Source organism: Mirounga leonina, unplaced genomic scaffold, assembly GCF_011800145.1.
Source record: "Mirounga leonina isolate KUSES-001 unplaced genomic scaffold, KU_Mleo_1.0 Mir_173, whole genome shotgun sequence".
Classification (NCBI taxonomy): Eukaryota; Metazoa; Chordata; class Mammalia; order Carnivora; family Phocidae; genus Mirounga; species Mirounga leonina.
In genome coordinates this window covers 37,284,422-37,304,048 of record NW_023270447.1, presented here as the reverse complement: position 1 = coordinate 37,304,048, position 19,627 = coordinate 37,284,422, and the positions used below count along the sequence as shown (strand labels likewise).

General features: G+C 34.6%; 1 protein-coding gene across 1 annotated transcript in view; it reads left to right on the top strand.

Moving 5' to 3' along the window:
• The window catches only part of LRRC7 (leucine rich repeat containing 7), a 646,929-nt gene that overhangs the window by 593,647 nt on the left and 33,655 nt on the right, over positions 1–19,627 (top strand). Inside the window, exon 25 of the mRNA XM_035018295.1 lies at positions 10,538–10,759. Within this exon, the coding sequence (XP_034874186.1) occupies positions 10,538–10,759 (222 nt within the window). The remainder of the gene's footprint in view (positions 1–10,537; positions 10,760–19,627) is intronic.

Here is a 19,627-nt window from a genome sequence, read left to right as displayed (position 1 = left end):
TATTTGCTGCCATCTGTATGGTCTAGTGAAATGTTTCTTCATATCTTTCGACATCATTCCAAATGGATTATTTAGTTTCTTACTTCTCTCTTTTGAGAGTTCTTTATTCTTGATACTATTCTTGTCAGTTATGTGATTGGCCAATCTTTTCTCAAACTCTGGTTTGTGTTTCATTCTCAATGTTTTACATTTAAGTCTGTGATCTATTTTGAGGTAATTTTTATATATATCTGGTGTGAGATGTAGGTCAAGTTTCATTAATTTTGCCTATGGATGTCCACTTGAGCCAGCACCATTTGTTGAAAAGGCTACCTTTCCTCTAGTGAATTGCTTTTGCACCTTTGCCAAAAATCATTTGGACAGATTTTTGTGAGTCTATATATGGGTTCTCTGAACTGTTCCATTTATCAATCTGTCTGTCCCTCTGCCAATACCACACAGTCCTGATTACCATAACGATAATAGTCTTGAAATCAGATAGGCTTATTCTTCCTATTTTCTTCTTCTTTCCCAAAATCATTATAGTTATTCTAGTTTCATTGCCTTTCAATGTAAATTTTAGAATAATCTTATCCATATCCATAAAAAAGTCTTGCTGGGATTTTTACCAGAATTTGTTAAACCTGTGTATCAAGGGCTCCTGGGTGGCTCAGACGGTTAAGCGTCAGCCTTCAGCTCAGGTCATGATCCCAGGGTCCTGGGATCGAGCCCCACATCGGGCTCCTGGCTCAGCGGGGAGCCTGCTTCTCCCTCTCCGTCTGCCTCTCCCCCTGCTCATGCTCTCTCTTTCTGTCTATATCTCTGTCTGTATCTCTGTGTCTCAAATGAATAAATAAAATCTGTAAAAAAAAAAAAATGTCTGGAGACATTAAAAAAAAAAAAAAACCTGTGTATCAATTTGGAGAGAATGACATCTTTACTATGTTGTCTTCCAATCTGTAAGTATGTCTTCATTTATTTAAATCTTCTTTGATATCTTTCATCAGCATTGTGTAATTTTCAGTGTAGAAATCCTGTGCAGGTTTCATTTGATTTACACCTAAGTACTTAACTTTTTTTTTGAGTGATTGTACATGATATTGCTTGAAATTTTGATGTGCACATATTTGTTGCTAACATACATAAATACATTTTGATCTTGTATCATGCAAACTTGCTCAACTTACTTGTTTGTTCTAGGAATTTATTTTTGTTGCTTCTTCTGATTTTCAAATGTAGACAATTATGTCATCTGGAAATCAGAATGGTTAATTTCTTCCTCTTCAATATGTATGTCTTTTATTTCCTTTTCTTGCCTTAACCTATTGACTAGAACCTCCAACACTATGTTGAAAAAGAGTGGTGAGTGTGGACATCTGTGCCTGTCCTTCATCTTAGGGCAGAAGTATTCAGTTTTGCAACATTAAGTATAATGTTAACTGTACGTTTTTTGTAAATGTTCTTTATCAAGTTGAGGAAGTTCCCCTCCATTCCTCTATCTCTAGGGGGTTTTATTATAAATGGATGCTGAATTTTGTCAAATTTATTCTGCTTCCAATGATAGCATCACATGATTTTACTTCTATAGCCCATTAATATGGTGCATTGCATTGGTTGATTTTGAAATATAGAACAAGCTTTGAACAACTGGAATAAGCCCCACTTGGCCATGGTATATAATTCTTTTTTATATTACTAAATTCTGTTTGCCAGTATTTTGTTAAGGATTTTTGCATTTATCCTTGTTTGTAATTTTCTTTTTTCCTCTCTCTCTCTCTCTCTTTTTTGTACTGTCCTTGTCTGGTTTTGTTATTGGGGCAAAACTAGTTTCATAAAATACATTGGGAAGTGTCCCTTCTATTTTCTGGAAGAGAGTGTGTAGAATTGGTATTAATTATTTTTTTTAAGATTTATTTATTTATTTATTTGAGAGAGAGAGATAGAGAGTGCACGCACAAGTGGGAGGGGCAGAGGGAGAGGGAGAGAGAGAATCTCAAGCAGACTCCCCACTGAGCAGATCCTGAAGCTTAGCCGACTGTGCCACCCAGGGGCCCTGGCACTAATTCTCATTTAAATGTTTGGTAGACATTGGGGAGCGTATGTGCTATGGTGAGCGCTGTGAATTGTGTTAAGACTGTTGAATCACAGACCTGTACCTCTGAAACAAATAATACATTATATGTTCAAAAAAAAAAAGAAGAAGAAGAAGAAGAAGAAGGTAGCAGGAGGGGAAGAATGAAGGGGGGAAAATCAGAAGGGGAGATGACCATGAGAGACTATGGACTCTGAGAAACAAACTGAGGGTTCTAGAGGGGAGGGGGGTGGGGGGATGGGTTAGCCTGGTGATGAGTATTAAAGAGGGCATGTACTGAATGGAGCACTGGGTGTTATACGCAAACAATGAATCATGGAACACTACATCTAAAACTAATGATGTAATGTATGGTGATTAACAGAACATAATAATAATAATAATAAAAATGTTTGGTAGAATTCTCCAGTGTAACCATCTGGGCCTGGAGATTTCTTTCCTAGAAGTTTTTAATTACAATCTTGATAGTTACAGGGCTGTTGAATTATCTAATTCTTTTTGGATGAATTATGGTAGTTTGGGTTTTTCAAGAAAGTGGCCCATTTCAAATGAATTTTCAAATACATGAGTATAGAGTTATTTGTAGTATTAGCTTATTAGCCTTATGATGTTCGCAGGATCTGTAATCATATTCCCTTCTTAATTCCTAATTTTGGTAATTTGTATATTTTTTCTTTTTTTTCTTTTTCAGTCTTGCTGGGAGCATGTCAATTTTATTGATTTTTTTTCAAAGCACCAGCTCTTTTTTCTCATCTATTTTATCTGTTATTCACTTTCCATTTCATTAATTTCTGCTCTTTTTATTATATCCTTCCTTCTGCTTGCTTTGGTTTTATTTAGCTTTTCTTTCCGTAGGCTCTTGATGTAGGATCTTAATTACTGACTTGAGGCTTCTTCTTTTCTAATACATGCATTTAGGGTGATAAATTTCCCTCTCAGCACTGCTTTAGCTGTGTTCCACAAATTTTTATGTGCTCTATTTTCATTTACGTTTAGTTCAATGTATTGTTTTATTTCTCTTGAGACCTCTTTGACCCATGGATTATTTAGAACTACATTGTTTAGTTTCCAAGTATTCAGATTGTTTTATTTTTCTGTCATTGACTTTTAGTTTGATCTTATTGTGGTTGGAGAATACCTTCTGTGTTATTTCAGTCCTTTTAAATTTATTGAGATTTGTTCTCTGGTTCAGGATATATTCTTAGTAAATCTTCTGTGGGAACATGAAGATACTGTGTATTCTGCTGCCGTCAGTAGGAATGTTCTATAAATGGCAATTAGATCTGATTAGTTGATGGTATCGTTGAGTTCTTCTATATTCTTGCTGATTTTTAGTGTAGTTCTATCAAATGTTGAGAGAAGAGTGTTGAAATCTCCAACTATAATTGTGGATTTGTTTATTTCTCTGTAAGTTCTATCAGTTTTGCTCTACATATTTGCAGCTCTGTTGTTTGTTGTGCACACATTTAAGATTGCTATGTCCTCTCAGTGGACTGACTCTTTTTTCATAACATAAGATCCCTCTCTATCTTCAGTGTATTTTCTCTGCTCTGAAATCAACTTTATCTAGATTAATACAGCCACTTCTCTTTTCCTCTAATTAATATTTTCATGATATATGTTTTTAATGCTTTTACTTTTTATCTGCCTATATTGTTATATTTGAAGTAATGTCTGCATATAGTTTCTATAGTCTGCATATAACTGAGTAATATTATTTAATCCCCTCTGCCAAGATCTGCCTTTTAATTTGTGCAGTTAGTCTCCTCACATTTAATTTAAGAACTGACACATCAAAGTTTAAGTTTTAATGTAATTTTTTTGTTTTTTTCTGTTTGTTCTCGCTCTCCCTCCTTTTTTTTTTTTGCTTCTCTCTTTTGTCTTCTTTCTTACCTGCTTCCTGTGTGTTATTTTTTTAGAATTTCATTTTCATTTATGTATAGTGTTTCTAGTAAATCTTTTTGTGTAGATTTTTAAAGTGTTGCTCCTGCTATTACATTGTATATACATAAATTACAAGAGTCTGCTAATTTTATCACTTAACGGTTTAAGTGAAATGTAGAAACTTTCTCTCTCTTTACATCACTTCACCCTCCTCTATTTATAATTGTCTCAAACATTTCCTCTACATACATTTAGAACCTCTACATATATTTCCTCTACATACATTTACATTTAGATGGTGCCATAGTTTTACTTCAATCATCACACATAACTTTAAAAATTCAGGAAGAGAAAGAAAGTAAGTGCATTATACTTACCCATATATTTGTTTGCCATGTTCTTTCTTCCTTCCTAAAGTTCTAAGGTTTCTTCTTTTATTATTTCCATTTTATTTAGAGAACTTCCTTTAGCCATTATTTTAGGATAGGTCTGGTGGTGACAAATTTTCTTCATTTGTCTTCATCTAAGAACGTCTCTATTTCCCTTTCACTGCTGAAGAACATTCTCATTGGTATAGAATTTTATGTTGACTGTTCTTTCCTTCAGCACTTGAAATATTGTGCCACTTCTTTCCTTTCTCCATGGTTTTTGATGAGACATCCACTGTCATTTGAATTGTTCTTCTTCTCTAGTAAGATGTCATTTTTCTAAGGTTGCCTTTAAGACATTTTTCTTTGTCTTTAGTTTTCAGAAGTTTAATTATAATGTGTCTATGCATGGCTTTCTCAGAATTTTTCAGCAATTATTTCTTCATTTAATTTTCAGCCCCATTCTCTTTCTCCTCTCCTTTCAATAATATGATTGTTAGAAGTTTTGTATAGTCTCATAGGTCCCTAATACTCTGTTTCGTTTTGTTTTTTTGCCAATGTGTTTTCTCTTTGTTATTCAGACCAGATAATTTCTATTGCCCTATCTTCTAGTTTACATTTGTTTCCTTTGCTCTCTACATTCTGCTGTTAAGCCCTTCTACTGGGCTTTTCAGTTACTGTATTTTCCGGCTCTAAAATTGCCATTTGTTTCTTCTTAATATCTTCTGTTTCTTTGTTGAGACTTTATATTTTTTTGCTGAGTTTCTTTTTTTTTTTTTTTCATTTGTTTTAAGCATATGCATAATTGTTCACTGAACATTTTTTTAATGGCTACTTTAAAATCTTTGTCAGATAATGCTAACATCTCTGTCTTCTCAGTGTTGGTATTTCCTGATTATCTTTTTCCATTCATTTTGACATTTTCCTGGTTCTTGGTATGATTGAAACCTGGACATTTTCATATAATGTTATAAAATCTGGATTGTACTTAAACCTTCTGTTTTAGCTGGCTTCCTCTGACACCACTCCAATTGGAGGAGAATGGGGCACTGCCTCATTCTGGCCAGGTAGGGAGAAGTCCAATTTTCCCATTCAGTCTCCATTGACACTTGAGGCAAAGTCTCCTTGTTTTTGCTAGGTGAGGACGGAATTTCCATCTCCCCAGATGGTCTCCACTGATACAGTGGGGGTAGCCTCATTGGGTGATAGAGAAGGTCCTGACTCTCTACAAGGCCTTTTCTAATCATACTATTGCTAAAGTAGAGGGCTGCCTCATTACTACTGTGTGGGAATGAAAGCCCAGGCTCCTTGTGTGATCTCCACTGGCATCCTTGGGGTGGGGGAAGACTTGCTACAGGCAGATAGGAATGAATGCACTAGCATCTTACTTGGCCTTCTTGGACACCACCCAGGCAGGAGTGTTGGTGTGCTTTGTTACATCTTTATAAGAGTAGAAGTTCTAGGCTCCACACTTGGCTGTCGCTGGCATAGTCAGGGTGGGGCCACAGTTTTTTCCATGGTGTTTGGTTATAGAAGAATTGTTATTGTCTAAAAGTCTTCTGTCTTTCTAGGCTGCCCCTTTTCTGGTCCTATGGCTAGAGAGAGAAAGCTTCTGTTCGGGCTTTCCTCTTCTGTATCTGTTGGTATCTTGGGGTTGCCCACTTCCTCAGGTCCAAGTCTGGGATATATGACACAAAAATAAAACCCAAGAGATTCACTGCCATGTTGATACTTGGTCTCCATATCTGAGTTGATCTACTTTTGTCTGTCTTCTTTCCAGAGTTTCCTTATATTTGCTTACATAAAATGTCCAAGGTTTTAGTTGTTCTTGGAGGAAGTAGGGCATAGTATGTCTACTCTATCTACCTGGAATCAGAAGTCCAACTGCCTAGATTTTTAAAACTTAACCTGCTTACTAAAAAAAAAGTCACTATAGAACACATGGTAGAAATAGAAAGTAATAGGACTGTTTTGTTGTTATTGTTGTTGCTTTACAAAATTACTGAAATGGACTCATTTAAATGAGTATCAGTGGTTCCTTGAAATCAGTTCCTGAGTTATCCTTTGTAGATGATTTTGTGTTGTTGACACTGCTCCCAAACATTTTTTGAACTCTACTGGACTTAATTTGAGAGAATTAATTGTGTCCATTTGAATATTCTCAGTGGCATAAACTGTCATCCTTTAAAGCTGTGTTTGATTTTTGGAAGCAACCTCAAGTGGTTCAAGAGCCAAGATGGCTAGTAAAACAGGTGACCAAATTACATAATATACTTCTCAGTCTAACAGTTTTTCTAAGAGAATAGTGTGAACCAAAGCATTGTTTTAGTGAGAAAGTCATTTCTTTTATATCATACAAAACTTCCCAAACACTTTAAATCTCTACATAATAAGCCTGATTAGCTGTGGGCTGAATTTTGCACAAACACTGCCCTTTGGTATCAAATCACTATTTCTTTTCTGTGGTATTGACATTGATGTTTTCTTGGGTCCTATGGATACTGGAGTTTTTCTCTGTAAATTTTGACAGTATGGTCTTGGGTCAACTTGAAAACACTATATTTCATCACTGTTCTCCTCAAATATGTGTTATTTTGTCCAACCTCCCCTTGAAAGTTCAAAACAAATGTCAGATCTTCTCTATTTCTTTTTATCATTCAAAATGTGTAGCACAGTCTACAGAAACCTTTATGTTCAAATTCCCCTTCAGTATGAGTCAGTGTTCTCAAAGCTAACCCTCTGCTTGAACAAATCCAGCCTCTGACATTTTCTACATTTTCATTAGCCCTTTGTACTTCATCATGAGCATCCTCATTATCTTTCTTAAGCCTTTGTGCCAGTCAAAAAAAACTTCCTCTTTACAGTCTCTCCAACACCATAATTGTCCCTTTAGATGTCTTGTGTCATTTATGTTTGCTTAACTCCACGCAAAATTTAGTGTTAATTCTTGGCTTTCTACAGCTGTCGCTCCCCATGCCCGTTCAGTGCAGCCTGCAGTCCCAATAGAGAGTGAAATAACAGTACTAATGCAAACAGAATCATTTTATAGCACATCCTTCCATGCCCACTTGATGCTTTACCAAACTATCTGAGAACATGAGCCTCATCACTTCATAATTGTGGGAAGATTACTAAATACACTTATTTGCTTAACTATGATGCTCTAAGTCACATCCATAGGATCTAAAATAGATAACAGACCTAGTTCAATAAGTAGGAATGGCCTTTTGGCAAATTAAAGAGCTACTAAAGAAATTTAATATATCTGATTGCAGGATATATTATGTATTTACATATATAATATATATATTTTTTCATGGTTCCTTTTCAATTCACAGTTCAACTATTGGGGGAGAGAGTTGATTTGGGGGTTAGGGGATTGCAGTATAATTTTGTGTTTAAGAGCATGATCTTTCAAAACTAATGATGTACTATATGTTGGCTAACTGAACATAATAAAAAAAATGGGCGGGGGAAAAAAAAAGCATGATCTTTCATAGTCAGATAGCCTTGTTTCAAATCCTGATCCTGTCAGTTTACCAGTAGTGAAAATTTCCTGGGGAAGCTGCTTTACTTCTCCAAGACTTAGTTTCCTCATTAGTAAAATTGGATAATAATAATTCATAATAGTTAACCTCTAATGCTGTTGTAAGGACTAAAGGGGGTAATATGTGTAAGATAAGTTTTAGCACATTGTTTGGCACCTAGTGTTTCAATAGTAGTCATTATTTATTAAATGCCAGTTACTGCTCCAGTCATTGAAGATGGTAAGTAGGATATGGTGCTTGCCTTCAAGGAGTTCCAACTCAAAGCATAATTCTGGGCTCCAATTGTCCCATCAGAAGGGAAAACTAAACCAGAAAAATAAGTCTATAGACTATAATCGTTATATAATATGCAAACAGTTTTTCACCCTTGGATAGACCATTACCAGAATATTCTAATCAATGAAGAGATTGTTAAGTGGTCCTTATTAATTTTCTCATGTAGATTATGCATCCATGTTCTGGATCCCTCTAAGTTTTTCTGGGTGTTAACAATTCTTTGCTTGTCTACATGATCACTTTAAACTGCTGGTCTTCTTCTTGTCCACTGGCTCAAGCACTGACTGAAGACCCATAAGTATTATGCAGTGGTGGTGACAAGCAGATTTAAATGTAAAATCAACTTATTGTTCCATAGCCAAGCTAGTCAGCTTTCGTCAGCTGACATCATCAGCATTTCAAACTCCAGGAAGTCATTGTCTCCAACTATGTAACTTAGCATGCCAGTGAGTTCATTCAGAGTATAGCAGCTCAAAATGTCATACGGCTTATCGTGGTTTTCCTCTCCTACCAAACAAGAGAACATGAAATTCCATGGAGGTAGGAGAGAATCACACTAAGGGGAAAAACTTGACCAGGAGGGTGTTCAGTCATCTAGAACAGCTCTCAAAGTTGTAACATCTCCTTTCATTTAGATTTCTGAGAAGGGCATAGATACAATATAGAAACATACATTTGCCCTTTATGAAGTTTCTTAGTTGTGTTTATGATATTATAGCTTTGCCATTGCTGGTTAGTTACATTGGATAGTGTGGGATTGATAAGTATTTTCACATTGTGCTGGTATAAGTGTGACTCTTTTTTTGCATCTTTTCCTCCAATTTCTCATGACTGAAATATCCTTACTGTTTCTGAATGTAAACATTGTACATGATAACAAGACAACCAGTTGGGCATCTAAAAATATAATCAAATGGTTGTTTACTTTGGCATACGCATTGCCAAATAATAATTTTGAATATTTTCTTCACTGAAATCACCTCTTGTTTGGAACCAAGCAATATGGCTCCCATCTTCTCCAAGTGATTTTCCATGATCACTGTCATTTCCTTATGTTTCTTAATGTTGCTCTTTTAAAAGAACTTTTAAAAATTCAAATTAATCTGTTCCTTGAATGCGTGTTTAATAATTTTTCCTTTATTCTTCCTGAATTTTTAATCAAAAATTTTGATTAGTTAGACCTCCCTAGCTAATGAGTTACAAATCTGTTACAAATAGCAAAATTCACAGGCTTTCCCAGCTAATGAATTCTAAGGTGAAATTCAGCTTTGAATTCCAAATTATCTACCCTTAAAAGACCAATAAGAAAGAAAATGAATGCAGGAAGTTACCCCTCAGAGACCTCCATAGTAATAGGTGAAGTACCAAGCACAGCAGTAAAACATATGTTTAAAAGTATTAACGATAAGCATTCACTTTCCATGTGAGACCTCCATGTTAAGCCATACATAATTATAAAGGGCATGTTCTGGGTGACCATCCCAGAAGCAGGACTACTTGCTTGGTGGAAAAGATACCAAGTAGAATGACTCAAGAAACCGATGTTAAAACAAAGGTGAGAAAATCAGAGTGAGCAAGGAACCATATGCATATGGTGTGCACTATAGCATTTGAAGATGAGAGATCAAAGTGAGCATGCCCTCTTCCTCCAACAGTCACCCTTAAGGACTGAGAAATTGTCATTATTTCTTTAAATGAGATACTAATGAATGTCTCTGAAAGCTCACCATGGGATAATCTACATACAGAGCTCACTTTGAAGACCTTTCTGACATCTAGTGCCTCCATGAGCTACAGATACTCACAGGAATTTATCACATGGTTCATTTTCAATGTGACTTAAAGATTCCAAAAACCATACTCTTGATTTAATAATGCAGAACATGAATGAATATTGATTAACCTCACCTGAACAAGCTTACTGTGCACCTGTGACATAAAGGAAAATACACACTTCAATTCTTTTGCTTCAGAATCAGGAACCAGGCTCTCATTCTCCCCCTGATGTTTCCTATATTATATCTCTCTCCCTGCTGTTAGTCAAAATAAAATGCCAGATAGAACTCCACTTTATTTTTAAGCTATGACTTCTTTTTGTGCTTGAGATTTTTCAAAGACAATTTTGCTCCCTTAAAATGGGAGATAAAAATAATCTCTGGCAAGACACCGGATGACTACGAATGTATATAATGCAACCTTGCTCCAATATTAGCATTTTCACAAACCACAGTAGGCAGACCCTTACTGTTTTTTCATTATCCTTTCCAGCAGTGGCTGAGAGCCCAAGTGATGCCACTTTACCAGAGGGGTATTCTGTATGTGTGTGTTCTACTTTAATCACATCCTTTCAACACCTTGTATCTTTGTCTGACAACTTATCTTCTCCACAGGCAGGCAGCCACATCCAGACTCTGATGGGGTCCCAAAGCCTTCAGCATCGTAGCCGGGAGCAGCAGGGATATGAGGGGAATATAAACAAAGTGACCATCCAGCAATTTCAGTCACCATTGCCTATTCAGATCCCCTCTTCACAGGCCACCCGGGGACCTCAGCCTGGACGGTGCTTAATTCAAACTAAAGGGCAAAGGAGTATGGATGGCTATCCGGAGCAGGTGAGAAGGGTTTTTATCATTGATGAATTCTCAGGAAATGTTCAGGGAAGTCCGGTGAATCTGTGGTTTACCTTCCCCCACTAATGTAGTCTGGGACAAATTAATGCTCTCACCATGCTGAATGGAGTGGAACACTCTTTGTTGGGGTTTTACCATTATTTTCAGTGGTTAAACACTACAACCTATAAAAACTGATAGCTGGCAAATGCCCATTTCACATAAGGAGAAACTGATGAATTGGACATTTTTCTGATTTATCCTACACCTTTTCCTGTTCACTCTCAACTCTAACTTAGTGCTATAGCATGGCTTTTGAATGTTACAGAGCTTCAATGAATTAGGTGTGTTTACCGAGGCCTCTGGTGAAACTGACAGTGTGAAAAGTAAACTATTTGTGGGAACCTTTCTGAATAGTCCTATCTTCTGATTGTTGAATAGGACAAAGATAAAGCTTTGCTTGAAGAAAATGATAAAGAGCAGTTAGAAGGGAAACATTTCTGAAATGGTCTAAAAACTACTGATAAGTACCCTATAGCAAAAAAAAAAATGCCTGTTCTCCTGACCTATCTAAAATTAGGATTTACTTTTCCATTATAGAATCTGTTTTTCTTCCTTAGAACCAGAAAACTGAATAGAGCTTTCTATTGAATTATATTATGCTGAGAAAGTAAGACATTAAGATCTTAATACTCCCATAAAATTAATTTTTCTTATTTCATTCTTCAAATAACTAAGCAAAGCTCCTACTGACTTCACTAACTCCTTAATATGGTTTATAAAGATTTCATTTTATTATTGACTACTCAAAGTTTCAGATATCACCCTACCTTATTTTCTGAACATCTCAGACATTGCCTTCATTCTAGTTTTTTCTTTTACACAGTTAAGAGCCATTTTTTTATTTGGATCCCAGCTGTTCTAGACATTGCTTCTACTTCTTAATACCCTTCTTAATACCCTTCTGAGATAAGGTATTAATCATTCTGAGAATCACAGGCTTTTTTTTTTTTAAGATCATTTTCTTCCTGTCCTACCTTGATCTAGGTCAAGTGTTGGATTTAAGGTAAATAAATCAGACAGGTGCCTTTAATCCAGTAATGATATGAGGTTTTTAACTCTCCAGAGATTCTTGAAAGTTAATAAAATTTTTAAATTTTGTTTTACTACAGGCATCTAGAAGGTTAAAAATTGTTCATATTTCCTCCCCCCACAAATATAACCCCAATGAAGTTCTTGGGTTTTGTTATGCCTATTAGCAACGACATGATTTTTTTTTTTTTTTTGCCCAGAATCAGCACATTTAAAAATCCACTGAGATCAATGCCCTCTGTTTCACCTACTTTGAACAGTAGGTTTAGTTTTAGCATGCAGTTATTCTGAGCACTCTTAAGTTTAAAGGCCTTTTTTTACATTATTTCTCAAAATACATAAGTTGTATAGTTTGACTAATGAGAGGATTACTAAATTCTAAAGTTTACATACTTATTAAACTTAAAACATCATGATTCTTTCAGAGGAGGTATTTGTCATCGCTGACAGGTGTTTTGATCCACAGTTCCAACATCAGGTGCTTTTCAATCTGAGAGGTAAAAACTGAAACATTCAATGGCTGTGTTAAGGAAGGAACTTAAGTAAATTCCTCTCAGCTTCCCAGTTTTTTTCCCTGCCTTGTTTTCAGACTGCAATGGTTTGGAATGCTGAGATAAAATTTACCAGGTGAATAATATATTGTTATTATCACTAATTTGATTCATAACTTGTTCATAACTTGCTGAATATTTTCAAAAGAAACTAACATTAACTTGGTTTTTCTCTTTTGCAAATGTATAGTCCATGACAAACTATATTTATATATGTGGAACATACAGATACCAAAGCAGAACTAGGAAGGAAAACCATCAACATGGTGCTTCAAACATCTCAAAGCCCTTTCATGTATTAACTGATTTGATCCAATTAATAATGATGTGGTACAGATAGAGCAGTTTCTGTCTTATTGACTAGAAAAGTGAGATTCAGAGAAGTTAACTGTCTTGCCTGTGGTAACACAACCATTTAGAAGCTGAGCCGGAATTTGAATCCTGTTTCTTGAGTCTACCACATTATATGCTGCAGCCTGCTGCCCTAGAACCAAACACAGAGGTCCAGAGTAAGCCCACACGGAGAGAGTAAGCAATGGAAAAATAAACCTTTGAGTCCATGCCTGCCCCAGACAAGAGGACACACCCACTACTTAACCTAACGGATCAGGATGGCAGGAGCTCCATAGTTGTCTCCTGCCAGTTCCTGAGTACACATCCGAACTAAAGTTTGTTCCTGACAGAGAATTTATTACATTTGAATTACATTAGAATTAGACTCTGTGAGTTATACAAAGTGAACTGCATCCATCATATTCAAGGGAAAAAAAACCAAACCAAACCAAAACTCCAAAACCTTCCCAATCTACCTTGGAAGAAATCATTTTCATATTTAATAATATATGGGGTACATGAAACAGTTGACAAAATTTCAGACATTTCTTTAGATTAGATGCACTGGTCAGCTAACTGAAGGGCTCGCAAGGGTGAGGCTTTCATCTGTTGAGACCAACTGAAGAAAACATTATTCTGAGTCTTTGGCGATAAAAACTTGGAAAATTTTGTTTTATTTAAATTATGGATTTTTAATTTAATAGGCAACAATTTGATAAAGGTGGTTAGAAAATAGGCATTAAAATGGTTTTAATATATGTTATTTACTCAATTGATTTCAGGGACATTCCATACCTCATTCTACTCCACTTAAAATATTACTACTATTTATAAATATTTTCCTCTAGAATTTTACTCTTCAGTAAATAATACTGCAACTCTGACATTATAAACCACAGTTGGAAACAAATAATGTATAACTCAACACCACAAATTCTACAAATTGACTTTCTAAGTTCTGTGCGGTCAGATAGTAGAATTTAGTAAACACTGCGGTAGGAACCGAAGGACTGTCTCAGTGCTCCAGTAAATATATGTATGATCTTCTTGGTTTCCTTAAGTAGAAAATGAAGGAAATGAATTACCTTTATAATTTATTTATGGACAAAAAGCATTTGAGTTTCTATTTCCTAGATACATACAGGGTTGGCTAATTTTTTCTGAAAGATCTAGAAAACGGTAAATCGGAGGATTTTATTCATCAGTCTTTATTTATTATGTCTTTTGAAAAGATTTAATTAGTACTTTGAGCTGGACTTGCATTTCTAAATCACAACAAAAAAGGTATGGAAATAGAAGAAGAATTAAAAATTAATTATTCTTGAATATCAACATTTATATATTTGATTATATTATTAGATATTATATAATTATATATTGTTATATAATTATTTTATAATAATCTATTATAACATAATTATTATATAATATATATGTGTTAATATATATGTTATATATTATATATAATGATCATTGTATATAATATAGCTTATATATTATATACAATGTATTTTATATTATTGTATCATGTCATTATATAAATCAGATCATGTCACTCTTCTGCTTAAAAAGCCCTAGTGGCTTTGAAATTTCTGAAATCATATACATTCTTATTATGGCATAAAGTCCCTACAGATCTGGCCTCTGCCTCCTCTCTTTCTATTCTTTCCTTTACCTATTTTTTCTCTAGTCATGCTGAACTTACTGTTGCTGTTGTTATTGTTATTGTTGTTGGTAACAGTAGTGATATAATTTACATTCCTTCAAGTTCACCTGTTTAAAGTGTACAATTCAGTGGGTTTTATATATTTATACAATTGTGCAACCATCACCAGAATGTAATTTTTAAACATTTTCATTATTCCAAAAGAAACTTTGTACCCATTAACAGTCACTTTCCATACTCCCTTCCATTCATTTCCCCCCAGCCCTAGATAATCACTCATCTACTTTGTGTCTCTATAAATTTGCCTATCCTGGGTATTTAATATAAATGAGATCAGACAATATATGAGGTTTTTTGTGACTGACTAATTTCAATTAGCATAATGTGCTAAGTGTAGAATGTATTACTAATTCATTCCTTTGTCTTGCCAAATAACATTCTGTTATATGGATATACTACAAACTGTTTATCCATCAGTTTATGTACCTTTGGATTCTTTTCTCTTTAGGGCCATTATGAATAATATTGCTATGAACATTCATGTACAAGTCTGTGTTTGGATATATGTTTTCATTTTTCCTTAGTAACTTAGGAATGAAATTGCTTGGTTAAATGGTATTTATGTTTTAATTTTGAGAAGCTTCTAAACTTTTGCCTAAGGTGGATGCCACATACTACATTTCCACCAGCAATGAAGAAGTATTCTAATTTCTTCACATTCTCACCATTATTTTTTGTCTGCCTTTTTTATTATAGCCATCCTATGAAGTAGTATGTCATAATGATTTTAATATACATATCTTTAATGACTAATGATGTTGAGTGCTTTTTCATACATTTATTAGCCATTCATACATCTTCTTTGGATAAATGTCTATTAAAATTCTTTACCCATTTTTTATATTTTTTAAAAATATTTATTTATTTACTTGAGAGAGAGAGAGAGAGCAGGAGGAAGAGGGAAAGGGAGAGATAATCTGTAGCAGACTCCGCACTGAGCACAGAGCCTGATGCAGGGCTTGATCTCACAACCCTGAGATCGTGACCTGAGCCAAAACCAAGAGTCGGATGCTCAACTGACTGAGCCACCCAAGTGCCTTTGCCCATTTTTTAATTAGGTTATTTGGGTTTTCAATTACTGAAATTTAAGGATTGCTCATATATTCTGGATACAAGACCCTACTCATATATATGATTTGCAAATATTTTTTCCCATTCCTTGGGTTGTCTTTTCACTTTCTTAGTAGTCTCCTTTGAAGCATCAAAGTTTTTAATTTTTATAAAGTCAGTCATCTCTTTTATCACATTTGGTTTCATATCTAAGAAATCATCACCTAATTGATGATCATAGAGACTTACTCTTGTATTTCTTCTTAGAGTTTTGTAGCTTTAGCTCTTATATTTCAGTCTCTGATTTAGTTTGAGTTCATTTTTGTGTGTGGTGTGAAGTAGGGGTGAAAATCATTATTTTGCATGTGGATATCCAACTGTCCCTGTACTATTTGTTGAAAAGACTGTTCTTTCCTCATTGAATTACCTTGGACCTTTTGTTGAAAATCAACTGACCATAAATGTTAGGGTTTATTTCTGGACTCTCAATTCTGTTTCATGGATCTGTGTCTATCCTTATACCATCTTGTTGTTTCTTGATTTTATAAAGACCCATCTATCTTAAAGGCATTTAAAATCCCTGACTTTAGGGGCTGGCACAGTTTTCCCATTTTTCTTTTTGTCTTGCATGATCTTTTATCTTATTCATATTTCTGCTAAAATGTCATTTGAGCATTTGAAATATCACTTCTTGGCTGTTCTCCCTAAAATAGCTCCACACTCCTGTTCTATCACTCTCTACTACCTTTCCTGCTCTATTTTTTTCACAGCTTATCTCACAATCTGAAATTACTTATTGTTTACATGTTTAATATGTCTTCCCCACTAGAATGCAAGTTCCATGAGGGCAAGGATATTTTATCTGTCTGAGAAGGTGCCTGGCACTTCGTAGGAAATCAGTAAATATTTGTGGAATAAAGGCATGAATCATGATTCCTACAACAATTTTCATTTTCAAAGCTCTAATGGTTTTTCCAAGCAGTTAATTACATAATTGGAGCATGCCATTGAACAACTGGCATACCTTCTAATAGCTCATCACATTATATACTTTTGACAATGCATATTTGAAAGTATCTTTTGTCATATATGCACATATTTATTCAAACAAAAGTTAATTGAGTGCTAACTATATGCCAGCCATTGTCCTAGAAAGTCAGTGAAGAGATAACATAATAGATATGATTAATAGAGGTGATTCAAGTATCCTACTTGCATAAAAATCCATGTGGATGTAGATGCCTCTTCACTAATACTCTCTGATAATACTCTTAGGAGTCAGGCCTAGAAATGGCCTCGTAGTTTAATGTTCTTGATTACAAGGTTCCTTCTTGGTGTTTCAATAATTAACAACCCTCCAATAGATCAAAACTTCATCTTAAATTTTCATCAGTACAGAAGTTTTGAGGTTCTGGTTATTTCACTTCCCAAAAAAATTTTCAAACAACTATATATTTTGGGGTTTTTTAAAGTAAAAGATAAGAAAAGTCAATTCTTTTATAACAAATAAGCAAGCTTCCCCTTGATTTTTTACCAAGTAGGCCTCTTGATTATAAGAGACTCAACCTAATAAGACATAAGCAAAAAAAGGATTTTAACTCATATACAGTTAGCTGAGACTCCAGGGATTGGCAAGCTTCAGATGAGGCTTAAAGTAGGCTCATGACCTGTCTGTAGGTTGGTTCCTATCTCAAAAAGGCTTTCCCATCATGGTAGAAAAATAGGTCAAAAGCTCCAGACCCTCTCAGATTTAAAACTAGCAGGAGAGAGCAAGATTCTCTTTCCTGGAAATCCTAGTAGGCATCTCATTACTCCTTTTTGATTGGATTACCTTCCCATCCTGTAAACAATCATATTTCTAGAGGATACAGTGCTTTGTTTTAGGCCTAGATAACATGATTCATCCAAAGCATACAGGCTGAGAATAAAGAAGTGGGTGGTTATTCAAAGAGAAATTAAGGTTATAGCTCCAGAATTAGGATGAATGGATCTTAGACAGCAAAAGCAAAGGTATCCATTAAAAGCTTTTATACATACTGCTAAGAAAGACAATGGTAATTAGAACATATTATAGTAAACCAGTTCATTACAGCATCACCAAATATTTTTCTGGAATGCAGTTCCCTAATCCTGAATTATACCTCCCAACACACACACACACACACACACACACACGTATTATATGTATGTGCACATGTACACACAAGTGCTACCATTTCCTTTGTTCTTGCCACTAGGTTGTAGAGCATTGCAAGACCAAGTCAGATAACTACCTTCAAGAGATTATAGATTATGACCTTCACAGGGCCTCACTATTATATAACAATCCATTTTATCATAGCCTCTCTAAAATAAGACACAGTATTTTAATTAGAGCAAGATTGACACAGACCAGAGCATGAAGTCAAGTCAAATGATGGGAGCAGATTCTCAAAGAAGCAAATACACCCTTGACTTCCAGCCTGTTATTTATATTTTCAGCCAGAAATTTCATTCATTGAAATCAGTATCTTAATAGAAAATTGAAATGCTGATTTTCATTAAATAAGCTATTTATTAGCCTCTTAGTTCTGACCTTTGGCTAGAACACTGCATTTCCTCTTCGCTAATCCTCTTTAGTTTCTGACTGCTTCTTGGCTGTGAGCTATTCTCTCCTCTTACATTTTTATGGCCCCGTTACCAGGCAGGTGGAACTCCTTGTATGTGAGATGAATACTCTCTGACATGCTTTATGGGACCCAACAGTCACAACACAACCTATTAGCCATACCATAGCATGCCCAAGGGCAGTCTAGCTTCAGATCCGAATTTATGGTTGTTTGTCACATTTATAAAACCACAGTGTCCTCTTTATTATTTCTATTATTAAAAAATATATTGAGGCAGTTCTTCACATACTTGGCACATATGAAATTTGTTTCCCTTAGATTTTTAGTGCTTTCCAGATTGACTATAATATAAAATAGATATAGTCAGTGCCTTGAAAGAGAACCACTAGAAAGTGCTCTCAGCAATTTACTTTGTAAATAAAATCTGTTGCATATATTTCCGTTCAGGTTTTATAGTGGCCTGGGGAAAACCAGTGTATATACCTTCCACATATTTCATTGTACAATATAAAATTTTCAAATTAGAAAGATATAACCCAAGTTTCAAATAATTTAGTTGGAAACATGCAGATATATGGGGAAGCACAAAGGTAAAGTGTTTAAATCATATTAGTTCCTTTCTTACTATTTTCTAATTAACCACTGATAACAAAAAAGGATTACAAGGTAAACTGGTATATTGAATAAAGCTAAAATATAGCTACATCAATCTATTTTACGTTCATATCCACAGATGGTGAGCCATATAAATACAAAACTATTATAAACTGTAGTTGCTATTACCCTATGATAGCTAGTTTTAACAAACCTAGCTCAGTTAGAAGAAAAGCTATAAATAAATATATCTTTAAAAGAAAAATATGGGAAAGTACTTATGGTAATTGCAGTTACCTATAATTTAGAAACTATTCATTAGAGACTCTACCATAAAAATCACATTAGTGGATACTGTTTTGCCCTTGTGTTGCAAGTGAACTATGTAATAGTTAAACATTATATTTATTATTATGAAATATGATAGTAAATTAAGGATAGTCTCATTAAACGGCCAAACCTAATTAATCCAGTTCCCAGCGACTCTTAATATATGCTAATTAAGCCAGGAACAGTACTCAAATTTGCCTTGAACTATCTAAGAGGTAGGGATTAAAGGTATCTTGAAAATAAAAATATAGAAAGCATTTGGGCATTTACATTTGTCCACAAGTAAATTAATAGGCTAACTAAGCAAGATTGCTGGGGAAAGCATTACACTGCTTAAGAAAGCAAACATTTCCAATCATCTTTAAGAACTTTCCCAGTATATATTTATATAAATACAAAATATATGTTAATGCATTTCTTTAGATTTTTTTTTCTTAACTCCTTATTAATCTTTGGCCTGCTAATCTCTGGTAACACTTGGTTCACCTAGTTCCAGCATTTGTTCTGTTCTTAAAAGTTATAAAAGCTTTTCTTTCTTTCTTTCTTTCTTTCTTTCTTTCTTTCTTTCTTTCTTTCTTTCTTTCTT